The sequence below is a fragment of the Garra rufa genome, chromosome 8 (genome assembly GCF_049309525.1).
Source record: "Garra rufa chromosome 8, GarRuf1.0, whole genome shotgun sequence".
Taxonomy (NCBI): domain Eukaryota; kingdom Metazoa; phylum Chordata; class Actinopteri; order Cypriniformes; family Cyprinidae; genus Garra; species Garra rufa.
In genome coordinates this window covers 4,333,297-4,345,827 of record NC_133368.1, presented here as the reverse complement: position 1 = coordinate 4,345,827, position 12,531 = coordinate 4,333,297, and the positions used below count along the sequence as shown (strand labels likewise).

Here is a 12,531-nt window from a genome sequence, read left to right as displayed (position 1 = left end):
AACACATGCCAGTTCTGCCCAGAGAGAGTGCATCCACAAGCAGGCACCAGAGAGTGATCAGGGCTCATTCTAATCTCCAGCAATTCTGCTATTATCTGCTCTATAAGTCTCATGTCAAAGCATCGCCATTGTAAATAGCCAAGAGTCCGGCGTGGAGGCAGATAGTGGAGTTTTGATGAGTCAGTGAGTCTAAGACCTCCACAATAGGCTGCACAGGGCTCCACAATAATGAAGGTTAATGCTGTTTTTCTGTTGGTTGCTGCTGAGTGTGCAGGCCTGATGTGCATTCTGCACTAAATGAGGGGCCCTGTCCTATAAAAACACTGGACAAGGGCTTGGCCACCACATTGATTATACTGGATCTGTCCCTCCTCAGTACGTGAGTATGCCACTGTCTTAGCCCTCCCAGTGAAACATCAGATTCCTGTACAATGCTAAAGAGCACAGTCATAAATAAGCGAATGTGATCATATTGATCAAAAGCAGGAACCACATACTGTCAACACTTTATCCAGGAATCGATTTTCACTTGATCTACCTAGGAATTTCTCACATGGTTGCATGAATTGGTTATGCCCCTCTCCTCTCCTCATTTTCCTGATAGAGAGCGCGGTGACCGACAGCAGCCATGAATCCGCAGGAGCAGTTGGAGCAGAGGGGGAAGTTTAGGATGACCGTGTTCGAGGAGGAACACTTCCAGGGCAAGAGCTGTGAATTCAGATTTGAGTGCCAGAACATTCTGGACAGAGACTTCAGAAAGATTCGCTCCATTAAGGTGGAGAACGGCCCGTAAGTGTAGCCTCTGGATGTTATAATGTGTAAAAAGTAAAGCAGAGAAGATATATGACTGCCGTGTTTAATATTAGAGATATACATTTTGATTGATTGATTGATTGATACAGTGAGATATTTTTAAAATTAGTAGTAATATGTGCACAGATATAGAAAAATATATATATACACTACCAGTCAAAAGTTTTTTAACAATACGTTTTTTATTGTTTTTTAAAGAAGTCTCGAATGCTCACCAAGCCTGTATTTATTTGATCCAAAGTACTGCAAAACTTTTGAAATATTTGTATTATTTAAAATAACTGTTTTCTATTTGAATATCTTTTAAAATGTTTATTCCTGTGATTAAAGTTACATTTTCAGCATTACTCCAGTCACATGATCCTTCAGAAATCATTGTAATATGCTGTTTTGCTGTTTAAAATTTTTTTTTTTTATTATTATTCATATTTAAAACAGTTGAGTACATTTTTTCAGGATTCTTTGATGAAAGATCAGCATTTATCTGAAATAATAAACTTTTGTAACAGATTTCCATTTCAGATAAATGCTGTTCTTCTGATCTTTCTATTCATCAAAGAAACCTGAAAACATTTTACTAGCTGTTTTCAACATAATAATAAAAAATGTTTTTAGAGCAGAAAATCAGAATATTAGGACGATTTCTGAACGATCATGTGACTGGAGTAATGATGCTAAAAATTCAGCTTTGAAATCACAGAAATTTCATTTGCCAAAATATTCAAATAGAAAACAGTTATTTTATTTTAAAAAATATTTCAAAATGTTACTGTTTTTACTGTATTTTGGATCAAATATATTCAGGGTTGGTGAGCAGAAGAGACTTTTAAAAAAAAAAAAACATTAAAAATATTACTGTTCAAAAACTTTTGACTGGTAGTGTACAAAACTGTTCAAAATATATATGTACCTTTAAAAATAATGTGTGGCAGACATAATGTTACAAAAGATTTCTATTTCAAACAAATGCTTTTTTAATGTTTTTGTTAATCAGAAAACCCTGAAACATTGCAGAAAAAACTGTTCAATGTTGATAGTAAAAAGAAATGTTTCATCAATGCCAAATTAGCATATTAGAATGATTTCTGAAGGATCGTGTTTGATTAAAGATGAGTGCTGAAAATTCAGCTTTGCCGTCACACAAATAAATTACATTTTAAACTATATTCAAATAGAAAAGGTTAAAAAGACTTTTGAATGGTAGTGTCTAAATATCTACCACAAAACCATCTATTTAATAGCCATAAACAAAATTTGCAACTGTAACTATAGCCTGAATGCTGTTTTTTGTTATATTGATACAAACTGGAACAATGACAGAGAGATAGCGGTGATAGTTTGTGTGGCTGGCAGCTGCCTGCTGTGTTGCGTCTGTCTGTGATGACAGATGAGCTGATAAAGCAGCACAGAGCCGCTCCATTCAGTCCACGCCATTGTGTTTGCTTTTGCTTTTGTGTCCTGATCAGTAGAGATCACTGCCATGTAAAACGTTGTTGTTTCCTGGTTTGCGTTGACTCTGACATTCTGTCTCTGTCAGCTGGGTGGGGTACGAGTATCCTGAGTTCCAGGGCCAGCAGTTTATCCTGGAAAAAGGAGACTATCCCTGTTACCAGGCCTGGAGTGGCAACAGCAGTTACAGAACAGAGCACATGCTCTCTTTCAGACCTATTAAATGTGCTGTAAGTTTATCCCACAGTTTAAATCTGTGAATATCCTTAAAATCTTCATCTCCATGATCTCATTTCCCATACTTACCTTCTCCCCTACAGAATCACAGTGACAGTAAGATTACCCTTTATGAGTGTGAAGAATTCATGGGACGTAAATTTGAGATGTGTGAGGATTATCCTTCCCTTCAAGCCATGGGTTGGTGCAGCAAGGAAGTTCCCTCAATTAAAATCAACTCTGGCGCGTAAGTTACCTCAACACCTTTTTAACACAGGTCATCTGTCATTAAAACTAGGATAAACAACTAAATATTGAATAACTAATCATTCAGTAGTTTTGAATGTTTGTTACAAAAGCCAGACAAAATGTTTTGATTGCATAGTTTTATGTTATACATTTATATGATAACTTTTCTTTTTAAATGTGTTAATTATATATTCATATATAATATATATTAGATTTTCAGATTTTCATATGTATTTGAACCCTTTCCAACACTGACTGTATGATTTTGAGATCCATCTCCTTCTCTAAAGAAGAAACGATGCATTAAGAGTCTGGGGGTGAAAACTTTCGAACAGAATGGAGATGTGTACATTTTTCTTATTTTGACTAAATATATATAATTTTTAAATTTAGTACTGCCCTTCAGAAGCTACAGAAGATATTTACATGTTCCCAAGAAGACAAAATATGTCACATTTACCCTGATCCTCAAATTCCTGGCTCTTAATGCATCGTTTTTTTTATTTTGACTCAAATGATTAATTTCAATGTAAGTACCTTGTAGTTAAGGCCACCTAATATAAAGTAGGATCTAATTGTCTTTAAAACTCATATTATACAGAAGGTTGTCCTTTGTGGATCTCCTGTATCATTGACGTAGCAGCTCCCTGCACACAGTCTTATTGGTGTGCGGTGCAATAAATGAGATTTGCCCTTTTCTCTGGCAGCTGGGTAGGCTATCAGTTTCCCGGTTACCGTGGATATCAGTACATCTTTGAGAGAGACAGACACCAAGGAGAGTACAGATGCTACAACGAGTACGGCACCCAGGCACACACCAATCAGATCCAGTCTATGCGCAGAATTCAGCATTAAGACCCAACACCATTGTGTACCCACCCTATCATGCTGTGTCAATACTATAGGCAATAAAGACATTATTTAAACTATAGTAAAAGAGTGCTTGTGGCAATTCCTTTTTTCTTTTTCTTTTTTAATAAAGCAATTCATGGATCTTCTAAGTGGCAATTCTTGATGAAAAACAAAGCAGATCGGGTGCTTTTTTAAGGCTATATGTAATTAGAGCAAGCCTCCCATATTTCTAAGTAAATGTAATCATGCAGAAACTTTAGCAATGGTTTTTTTCTGAGATAGTCAGACTAGACTAAAGTAGGATGTTTTATGCCATCTAAACAACACCAAGTCTTGTTTAATGATGCCCTACACCACCTAAATGGTGGAAATTATATTTCTAATGAACAAGAGCATGAGTACCTTTATGTTAGTGCCTTATTATTTGTTCTTTGTGGGCCTGTTTTTGAGGATTTCAGCTACATTCACATATAAATTCATATAAAATATATATTATTTGTCTTTATGTACACTACCAGTCAAACATTTTTGAACAGTACGATTTTTTATGCTTTTTCTCTTCTGCTCACCACGCCTGCATTTATTTGATCCAAAATACAGCAAAAGCAGTAATATTGTGAAATGTTTTTACTATTTGAAATAACTGCTTTCTATTTGAATATATTTTAAAATGTGCTTTATTCCTGTGATCAAAGCAGGATCATTACTCCAGTCTTCAGTGTAACATGATTCTTCAGAAATCATTCTAATTTGCTGTTCAAGAAACATTTTTAGTATTATAATTATCAATGTTTAAAATCAGTTGAGTACATTTTTCAGGTTTCTTTGATGAATAGAAAGATCCAAAGACAAGCATTTATCTTTAAGTCAGGATAAATGTTTTAATATATATATAGAAATTAATATTTGTATTTAGCAAGGATGCTTCAAATTGATCAAAAGTGATAATAAAGAAATTTCTAATATTAGATACAGATAAATGTTGTTCTTCTGAACTTTCTATTCATCAAAGAAACCTGAAACCTGTTGTACGTTTTCAACATAACAATAATAATAAATGTTTTTTGAGCAGCAAATCAGAATATTAGAATGTGACTGCAGTAATGATGCTGAAAATTCTGCTTTGAAATCACATGAATAAATTACATTTTAAAATATATTCCAATAGAACACAGTTATTTTAAATAGTAACAACTAACCCTACGTTAAAATAAATAAATAAATACCATTAATGAACACATTGAAACGTCAGCTGTGTTCAAAAAGACTGTTAACAATTAACAACACTATAATCTTATTTACATTTTACGTTCTTATATATGTAGACTAAAAACAGGTAAGATTTACAGAAATATGTGACCCTGGACCACAAAACCAGTCTTAAGTCGCTGGGGTATATATGTAGCAATAGCCAAAAATACATTGTATGGGTCAAAATTATAGATTTTTCTTTTATGCCAAAAATCATTAGGAAATTAAGTAAAGATCATGTTACATTAAGATTTTTTTGTAAAATTCCTACTGTAAACATATCAAAATGTAATTTTTGATTAGTAATATGCATTGTTAAGAACTTAATTTGGACAACTTTAAAAGTGATTTTCTCAGTATTTTGATTTTTTTGCACCCTTAGATTCCAGATTTTCAAATAGTTGTATTTCGGCCAAATATTGTCCTATCCTAATAAACCATACATCAATAGAAAGCTTATGTATTTAGCTTCCATATGATGTATATATCTCAGTTTTGTAAAATTTAACCTTATGACTGGTTTTGTGGTCCAGGGTCACATATATTAGTACTGCCAGTCAATTTCCTTTGTCTGGTTCTTCAGCCACGTTCAGGGTTGATGTTGATAAAGCAATATAAATACACACACGCACACACACACATAGACAGAACATATGATATTGCCCATTAGTATGGAGAATGAAGTGGGGAGAAAAGGTTAATGTACTACAACTGAATGATGAGGGGTGGAAGTCTCACCCGTTTGGGTTTGTCTGGAGCTGTCCGAGGTCCTGACCTTTGTAGAATAAATATGTGTCGTACATATTCTTTCGTTATATTATATATATATATTAGGGGTGGGCATAGATTAATTTTTTTAATCTAGATTAATCTAGATTAAATCTTGGAATTAATCTAGATTAATCTAGATTAAAATGGCTAATTTGAATTCTGCTGAAGGCATTCAGAATATGTGTGCTACCCAAATAATGACTTAAAGTCTTTGAGAATGGATCATAAAGCTCATAAAGCTGTTCTATGATAATTTGTTGATGAAAATAAATTATGTTCAATTAGATGTACTTGTGTTTACTAACTAACAATGAAATTATTTTTTCTACTTATTAGATTGTGTTTTTTTTAACGTCAACACCTACCCAGCCCATTACATGTTACACCGTACTTTTATTTTGACAGGTTGCTGTGAAGTTTCTGTGTCATACAGTATGATATGATGCTAGTTTTCTCAAATGAAACGGTAAAAGTGACACTCACAGCAGTTTGGGAGATTAAGTTTATCTGTTCATGTGAGATGAAAATGCCAAAAAATACCGGGAGCGTCACGTGTGTTTCAGTATGCGTGTAGTAAAAGCTCGTCTCCGCAATGCATACATACAGCTAGGCAAACGGAACATATCGGATTCATATTAAAACGGTCTTTTTGCATTTCAGTTTTCACATGCACTAGTCCATATCGCGATTTGAATTAAGTGACTGACCAACATTTGATTTATGAATCCAAAAAACGACGAATTTACGTGGCATTTCGCTATAGTAGATTCGGTTTTTATGAATGGAGGACGACGCGATCCCGTCTGTGTTTTGGCGGAGGAGACTTAAACGCGCCGCGTTAAACTATCAAGGTGAAAGTCATCATAGCTTGCGTAGTTTAGACCCAGCTCCCAACCCAAATTTGAGAATAGATTAACGGCGATATTTTTTTTTATCGCGCGATAAGAGTTTCACGTTAACGCAGCACGTTAACGCCGATAACGGCCCACCACTAATATATATATAATATAACGTTAAGTCATTGTTAAAATAGCCGTGATCCAACACAATGGACGAATCTTTTTAACGCTGACGGGCTAAAGGAAGTGCGAGTTCTTGTTCGTCCAATCAAATGGTCCGTAACCATTGGATCCGGGTGTGATTCCGCCTCTTATTTGTTTGCAGTGTAACCGTTCAGGTCTCCAGCAGTATTTGGCTACACACACACCCACTCACAGGATCATATGTGGACGGAGCAGTTGCTGTTTGAAGACACACTTCCACACCCAGTCCAGGATCTCCTAATAAATGTTCAACTGTACACACCTTTATCAAATACACATTTCACTACGAGCTGATTAAAAGTGTAGCACTTGTTCTTAGTGCAATGATTATAAGACAGACAAGAGTGCTGAAAGCAGCTGGATCTGACACAGGCTGCAATCTGACATAACTGGACGGGGTAAGTCAAATTATAAAGGGAGCAAATCAGGACATAGACCGGCACTAGTGACTTTAGGTTTAGTAGGAAATGACAGACAAGTTATAAAGCTATGAATCACAAATCAAACCTTTTAAAACTACACAGTAAAATGGTTTATTAGCTTACCTAAATATGCTACTTAAAATATAGCATAATTTATATAATTATAGTTGTATTAAAGTAAAATATTTACGTATAAAATCGTATTAGGGTTAAATCAACCTCTAAAATCTCTATAAAAAATATTGTTTGTGATATGCTGCTGCAGGTCTGTTGCAGATTAACGTTGTTTAAAAATGTTCTACCGATCCCTAGATTAAAATTAATAACACATTTAAAGGGCACTGGGAAATTTTGTAGGCCTACACTCTTAAAAATAAAGGTGCTTTAAAAGGTTCTTCACAGCGATGCCATAGAAGAACATTGGTTCCACAAAGAACCATTCAGTCGAAGGTTCTTTAAAGAACAATTTCTTTCTTACCTTTTTAAAATCTAAAGAACCTTCTTTCGCCACAAAGAACCTTTTGTGAAACAGAAAGGTTCTTCAGATGTTAAAGGTTCTTTCTGGAAACATTTAGACAAAAAAAGGTTCTTCTATGGCATCGTGAAGCACCTTTATTTCTTAAGAGTGTATGGCAATAATTAAAACATAGACATTTTACATGTTGAGCGTCAATTTATGGTGGTAATTGAATTTACCGCTAAATTAATTATTATCCAAATCACCGCCCCTTTTGATTAAAAATATAATAATAATTTTATCATTTTAGCTCAAACATTTGAATTTAAAGCGCAAATGAAATTATCAGGGGGGGAAAAGTTTTGTGGATTCCGGTAATAAAAATGTATAAATGTAAAAAATCGAAACATTTTGTCTGGCTTTTGTAAATGAACAATTCACTTTTACAGTGTGTAATCTTGCCGGTCATTATTCTGATATTACCAGATATATACCAGATTTAAACTAATCTCTTTACATTTTTATTTTCTGTGTTCTTTATCCATGATTAGCAAATCGCATTTTCTTTAATTTTTGCTTTTAGGAATACCAGATTTATTCATCGAGCACCAGCATGAAACTATGTGGTGTGGACAAACTGAAGCATCGCCTTGCATCCGGGGCTTGTTTTAAGTTGCCTGCGATCTATTTAATGACTCAGGCAGCTAAAGCAAGTCTGGGACGCCAGAGACAACACGACAGAGCTCCACAGAGCGATGCACAGAAAGAACTACAAGATGAGTAAAAATTATTACAGGTGATAATGTTTGTTCATATCGATAATGATGCTACAATGACAGTTTAAGCTGCTGTAATCAATTATTGTGCAATATATACAGGTTAAATACACACAGCAGTGTTATCACATACAGCACCATTAACTGACCTATTTTACGTCATGAGACTTCGTTACCCCTTATTACCAAATATTTACCCTTATTGTCAGTTTTAAACAATAAATACACACCCATGTACTTGGGACAAGAAAATAATAAAACATTTACATTCCTTTTCGTTTTTTGTTACTTCATTAGTTCATGGAGTTTCGTATGGGATTATTGTCAAATATAAGGTGAACCCAATCTGTTTTGTTGATGTAACATTGTACAATATATACAACAAAATCTGAATCTATTTATACTTATCATACTGTTAAGGCACTATTTGTTAAGATTTGATTTTGTAAAAAAGGTACATGAAAAATACATGAAATTCAAGGACCTGTATAATAAAAATGTGTCATATGATAAACGATTATTGTTGTCTATGTATGCTCAGTTCAGAAAAGAAGAATATTACGCAAAATTATAAAGGTATTATGTGTAATATTAAATTATATATATAAAAAAGTTCAACCAGAACATACGTGACCCTGGAAAAAAAAAAAACACACAAAACGTTGAAATTGGTATTTATACATAATCTGAAAGCTGATAAATAAGCTTTCCATTGATGTATGTAGGATAGGTTAATATTTGGCCGAGATACAATATGTGAAACTCTCGAATCTGAGGGTGCAAAAAACTAAATACTGGGAAAATTGCCTTTAAAATTGTCCAAATGAAGTTCTTAGCAATGCATATTACTAATCAAAAATTAAGTTTTGATATATTTAGTGTAGAAAACTTCATGGATTTATATTTAATATCCTAATGATTTTTGGCATACAATAAAAATCGATCATTTTGACCCATACAATGTATTTTGGTTATTGCTACAAATATCCCTGTGCTACTTAAGACTGGTTTTGTGGTCCAAGGTCACATGCATTATGTAACAGCAACAGAAGTGATCATAAGGCAGGGCAAAGGGTTTACAATAGCATCAATTGCGTATTAAAGCAGCATAAGTTTGGGATAAAATGTTCTTGTTTACCATTATGCAGTGAGGCATGATTAAAAGGTAAATATTCTCAACCAACATGGAACAGGCCTTTCTGTTTGCAAAGAGGTAAAAAGGCGGAAAAGAAAAAGGATCTGAACCGGTTTCCATGTCAAACACTTCAATTCTCCATAGAAACTCTGATCTTAACGCAGAAACTTTATTAAACCTTGATGGTGGATTGATAAGGCCGAATTTCTATCGGTTCCTTTTTATTGTGGAGACGGGGAGGGATGACAGAGGTAAATTGCTCTTTTAATTAAACCAATGCACCGAAGGAAATTGCTGTCTGAATATTGTCTCAGAGATGGGGCTTGTGACAGTTGCCTGGAAACTTCAATCTGTCTCACATTTATTCCAGATCACAGTTTTGAGATAAAGTTTAATAAAAATCTTTGCGCCAATGAAAGCCTACCCTTTCACGTCCAGCACCGCCACCACAATGCGACAGAACTGCGGAGGAAGCCTTATGTTTAACATGTATCTCTCAGGTACACAGTCTTTTTGTGCGTAAAATTAGAAATACTGCTGAAATGACTGAAAAGAAAAGGGCGATGCTAGGGGTCTGCGGGTGCACCGCTGCGCACCATCGCCGGTGTCTCCGACTTCTCCATCTGGAACGCATGTCCTCTTTTGTCGGAAATCGGATATCCTTTTTCCTGGACGCGTTTCCTGACCTCAGCGCTGAAGTCTGGGCAAATACATCGAGCAGCAACACGACAATACTCATAATATTTAACCTCTTTTACTGCGATTTCTTATTTATAGATTGGCGACATTACGTGTTTTCTCTGAAATTACAAATACACAAACGGGGGCAATATTTTGAAATAATCTGTTGCGTTTTATTCACGTTACTCCAATATTTTAAAAGGCATTTGCAATATGAATCACAGCTAAATTCTAAAAGTCAGACGTATTTTTAAACGCTTTCTTTCAGACCCCACAGAAAATCTTCTGAAGGAAAGCAAAAGCTCATCTTGGACCCCCATCAACACAGGCGTGCAAAAAGGTGAGTTTTGCGATGAATTGATGAATTGTGCAAAAATGTTCTTGCATAAAATTTGAAAAATACTGCATTATTCTGCTGTACACACCAAATTAGTATGCTACCAAAAAGTTGCACTTTTTACATTTTTAGTTCTTTAGAAAATCATCTCTTTAAAATAAAAGCTCCAAAGAGGGTTTTTACGTGTGATAGTACCATAGAAAATTTTGTGTTCCAAAAAGAACCTTTCAGTTAATATTTCTTTAAAGAACGTTTTTTAATGCGAAGAACATTTTAAGAACCGTTTTACACTACAAAGAACCTTTAGTTTTCAAATTGGTGCAGAATGAACAAGTCAAATTTAAAAATATTTTTAAAAAACGTTTTTAATCTCCAAAGAACCATCTCAAGTTTTTGTATAAAGAGTGATTTTGACAAGTAAACTTTTTAAGAGGGTTCTTTATTTACTCTCACTCTTCACATAGAATACTAATACTAATTTCCCTACACACATGTAAGTCTACTTTCCTTGCATTTTAGGAAGTGGGCAAATCCAGCTATGGCAGTTTCTTCTGGAGCTGCTCTCTGACAGCGCCAATATGGCCTGCATCGCGTGGGAGGGAACCAATGGAGAGTTTAAACTGATAGACCCGGACGAGGTGGCCAGACGTTGGGGGGAACGCAAGAGTAAACCGAACATGAACTATGACAAACTGAGCCGAGCTCTGCGTTATTACTACGACAAAAACATCATGACCAAGGTGCACGGAAAGCGCTACGCGTACAAATTTGACTTTAACGGCCTGGCGCAAGTGTGCCAGCCTTCCTCAACCGAACAAGCTATTTACAAATTCCAAAGCAACTTCGCGCCCATCCAGTTTTCAGGCATTTCCAAACTCAGTCTGGTTGCTCCAGGTGCTGGTCCGTCGGGGTTCTCATACTGGCCCGGATCTCCTCCGACCCTCTATCACAGCCACAACCTGCAACCGCCAGGACCCTTCGGTGCCGTGTCTGCGTCGCATTTAAGTTGTGTTAACAATATCAACAGTTTAAATAACCTGAACAATATCAATAATCACTATAATTGATTTTTTTATTCGCCTCAGGATAGACTACACAAGGCTAATATTCAAAAGCGCATCGAGGACTTCAATATTGTAGACTAATCACACAGATAAGAAACAGAATGAAAAGGCTTTTAATACTTTATTGGAAGGATAACATCCTTTTAATGTTAACATTTAATGTTGATCACTTTAAGATAAGAAAGCAATTTAGCGCCATCTTATGGAAAATAAATCACACCATCACTCTGTCACTGGTTAATTCATCATTAAAATCAGCTGGACAACAAAGTCTTCGTAGTCTGCGGAAGTGAAGAGAAAATTAACGCTATGTTGGAGGAAAGTCTACATGGTATGAGAACAAATGGTAAGAAGCAAAATCTGTTCGTTACTACACTTTTGTAATCGATCATAGTTAACACTTAAAGCGCTTTAATATTTCTATTTATTTAACGTCGATATTTACTCGTGGACGATGTAGGTCTGAATATCGGACATAGGGCTACATTTTAAGAAGCGTATGTCCTAATAAACCGTAAAGATTTTTTGTTGTTGTTGTATGGCCCACTTAAACACGCAAGGATTGATCACCATTTGGTGTACTTGCCTTGTTTTCACTGGATTGATCATTTGGTTATAATGTATTTTGCTTGTGACAATACATTAAAATTGTTAATGTAAAAAAATATGACCTGTTATATTGTTCTTTGTGTGTTTCTGTAGCCAAAGTAATTACACAACCTCAATTTTGGTGGTTTAAAATTTTTTCTTAAAAAAATTTGCCTGTTATTAATTTTGTTCAGTTTTGTAGCTTAGGGTAGAATTATTGTTTTATATGTGACCCTGGACCACAAAAACAGTCTTAAGCGGAATGGATAGCCTATATTTGTAGCAATAGCCAACTAGACCTACATTGTATGGGTCAAAATTGCCAAATTAAATTGCAATTGATTTTTCGTTTATGCCAAAAAATCATAAACAAGTAAGAGATCATGTTCCATTAAGATATTTTGTAAATTTCCTACCTACTGTTTTA

General features: G+C 34.9%; 2 protein-coding genes across 3 annotated transcripts; both read left to right on the top strand.

Moving 5' to 3' along the window:
• The first annotated feature begins 275 nt into the window (after positions 1–275).
• cryba2b (crystallin, beta A2b) lies at positions 276–3,664 on the top strand. 2 transcript variants are annotated; one of them, XM_073845783.1, is made up of 5 exons: positions 276–379; positions 605–789; positions 2,351–2,492; positions 2,583–2,725; positions 3,435–3,664. In XM_073845783.1, the coding sequence occupies exons 2-5, from the start codon at positions 629–631 to the stop codon at positions 3,580–3,582; spliced, it is 594 nt and encodes a 197-aa protein (XP_073701884.1). In that variant the 5' UTR covers positions 276–379; positions 605–628; the 3' UTR covers positions 3,583–3,664. The 2 variants fall into 2 exon arrangements, with proteins under 2 accessions (XP_073701884.1, XP_073701885.1); XM_073845784.1 differs by having other exon boundaries at positions 293–375.
• A 6,182-nt stretch (positions 3,665–9,846) lies between these two features.
• On the top strand, positions 9,847–12,139 carry fev (FEV transcription factor, ETS family member). Its single transcript, XM_073846269.1, has 3 exons — positions 9,847–9,934; positions 10,384–10,455; positions 10,972–12,139. Exons 1-3 carry the CDS (start codon positions 9,847–9,849, stop codon positions 11,517–11,519), a joined length of 708 nt encoding a protein of 235 aa, XP_073702370.1. The 3' UTR covers positions 11,520–12,139.
• Positions 12,140–12,531: the final 392 nt, after the last annotated feature.

Excerpts from the sequence above, each read along its gene's own strand:
- cryba2b (XM_073845783.1), top strand. The coding sequence starts at position 629 with ATGAATCCGCAGGAGCAGTTGGAGCAGAGGGGGAAGTTTAGGATGACC. Across the intron at positions 2,493-2,582 it reads TCAGACCTATTAAATGTGCT|AATCACAGTGACAGTAAGAT; the intron begins GTAAGTTTATCC and ends TCTCCCCTACAG. Across the intron at positions 2,726-3,434 it reads ATTAAAATCAACTCTGGCGC|CTGGGTAGGCTATCAGTTTC; the intron begins GTAAGTTACCTC and ends TTTCTCTGGCAG.
- fev (XM_073846269.1), top strand. The coding sequence starts at position 9,847 with ATGAAAGCCTACCCTTTCACGTCCAGCACCGCCACCACAATGCGACAG. Across the intron at positions 9,935-10,383 it reads GTTTAACATGTATCTCTCAG|ACCCCACAGAAAATCTTCTG; the intron begins GTACACAGTCTT and ends GCTTTCTTTCAG. Across the intron at positions 10,456-10,971 it reads CAACACAGGCGTGCAAAAAG|GAAGTGGGCAAATCCAGCTA; the intron begins GTGAGTTTTGCG and ends CTTGCATTTTAG.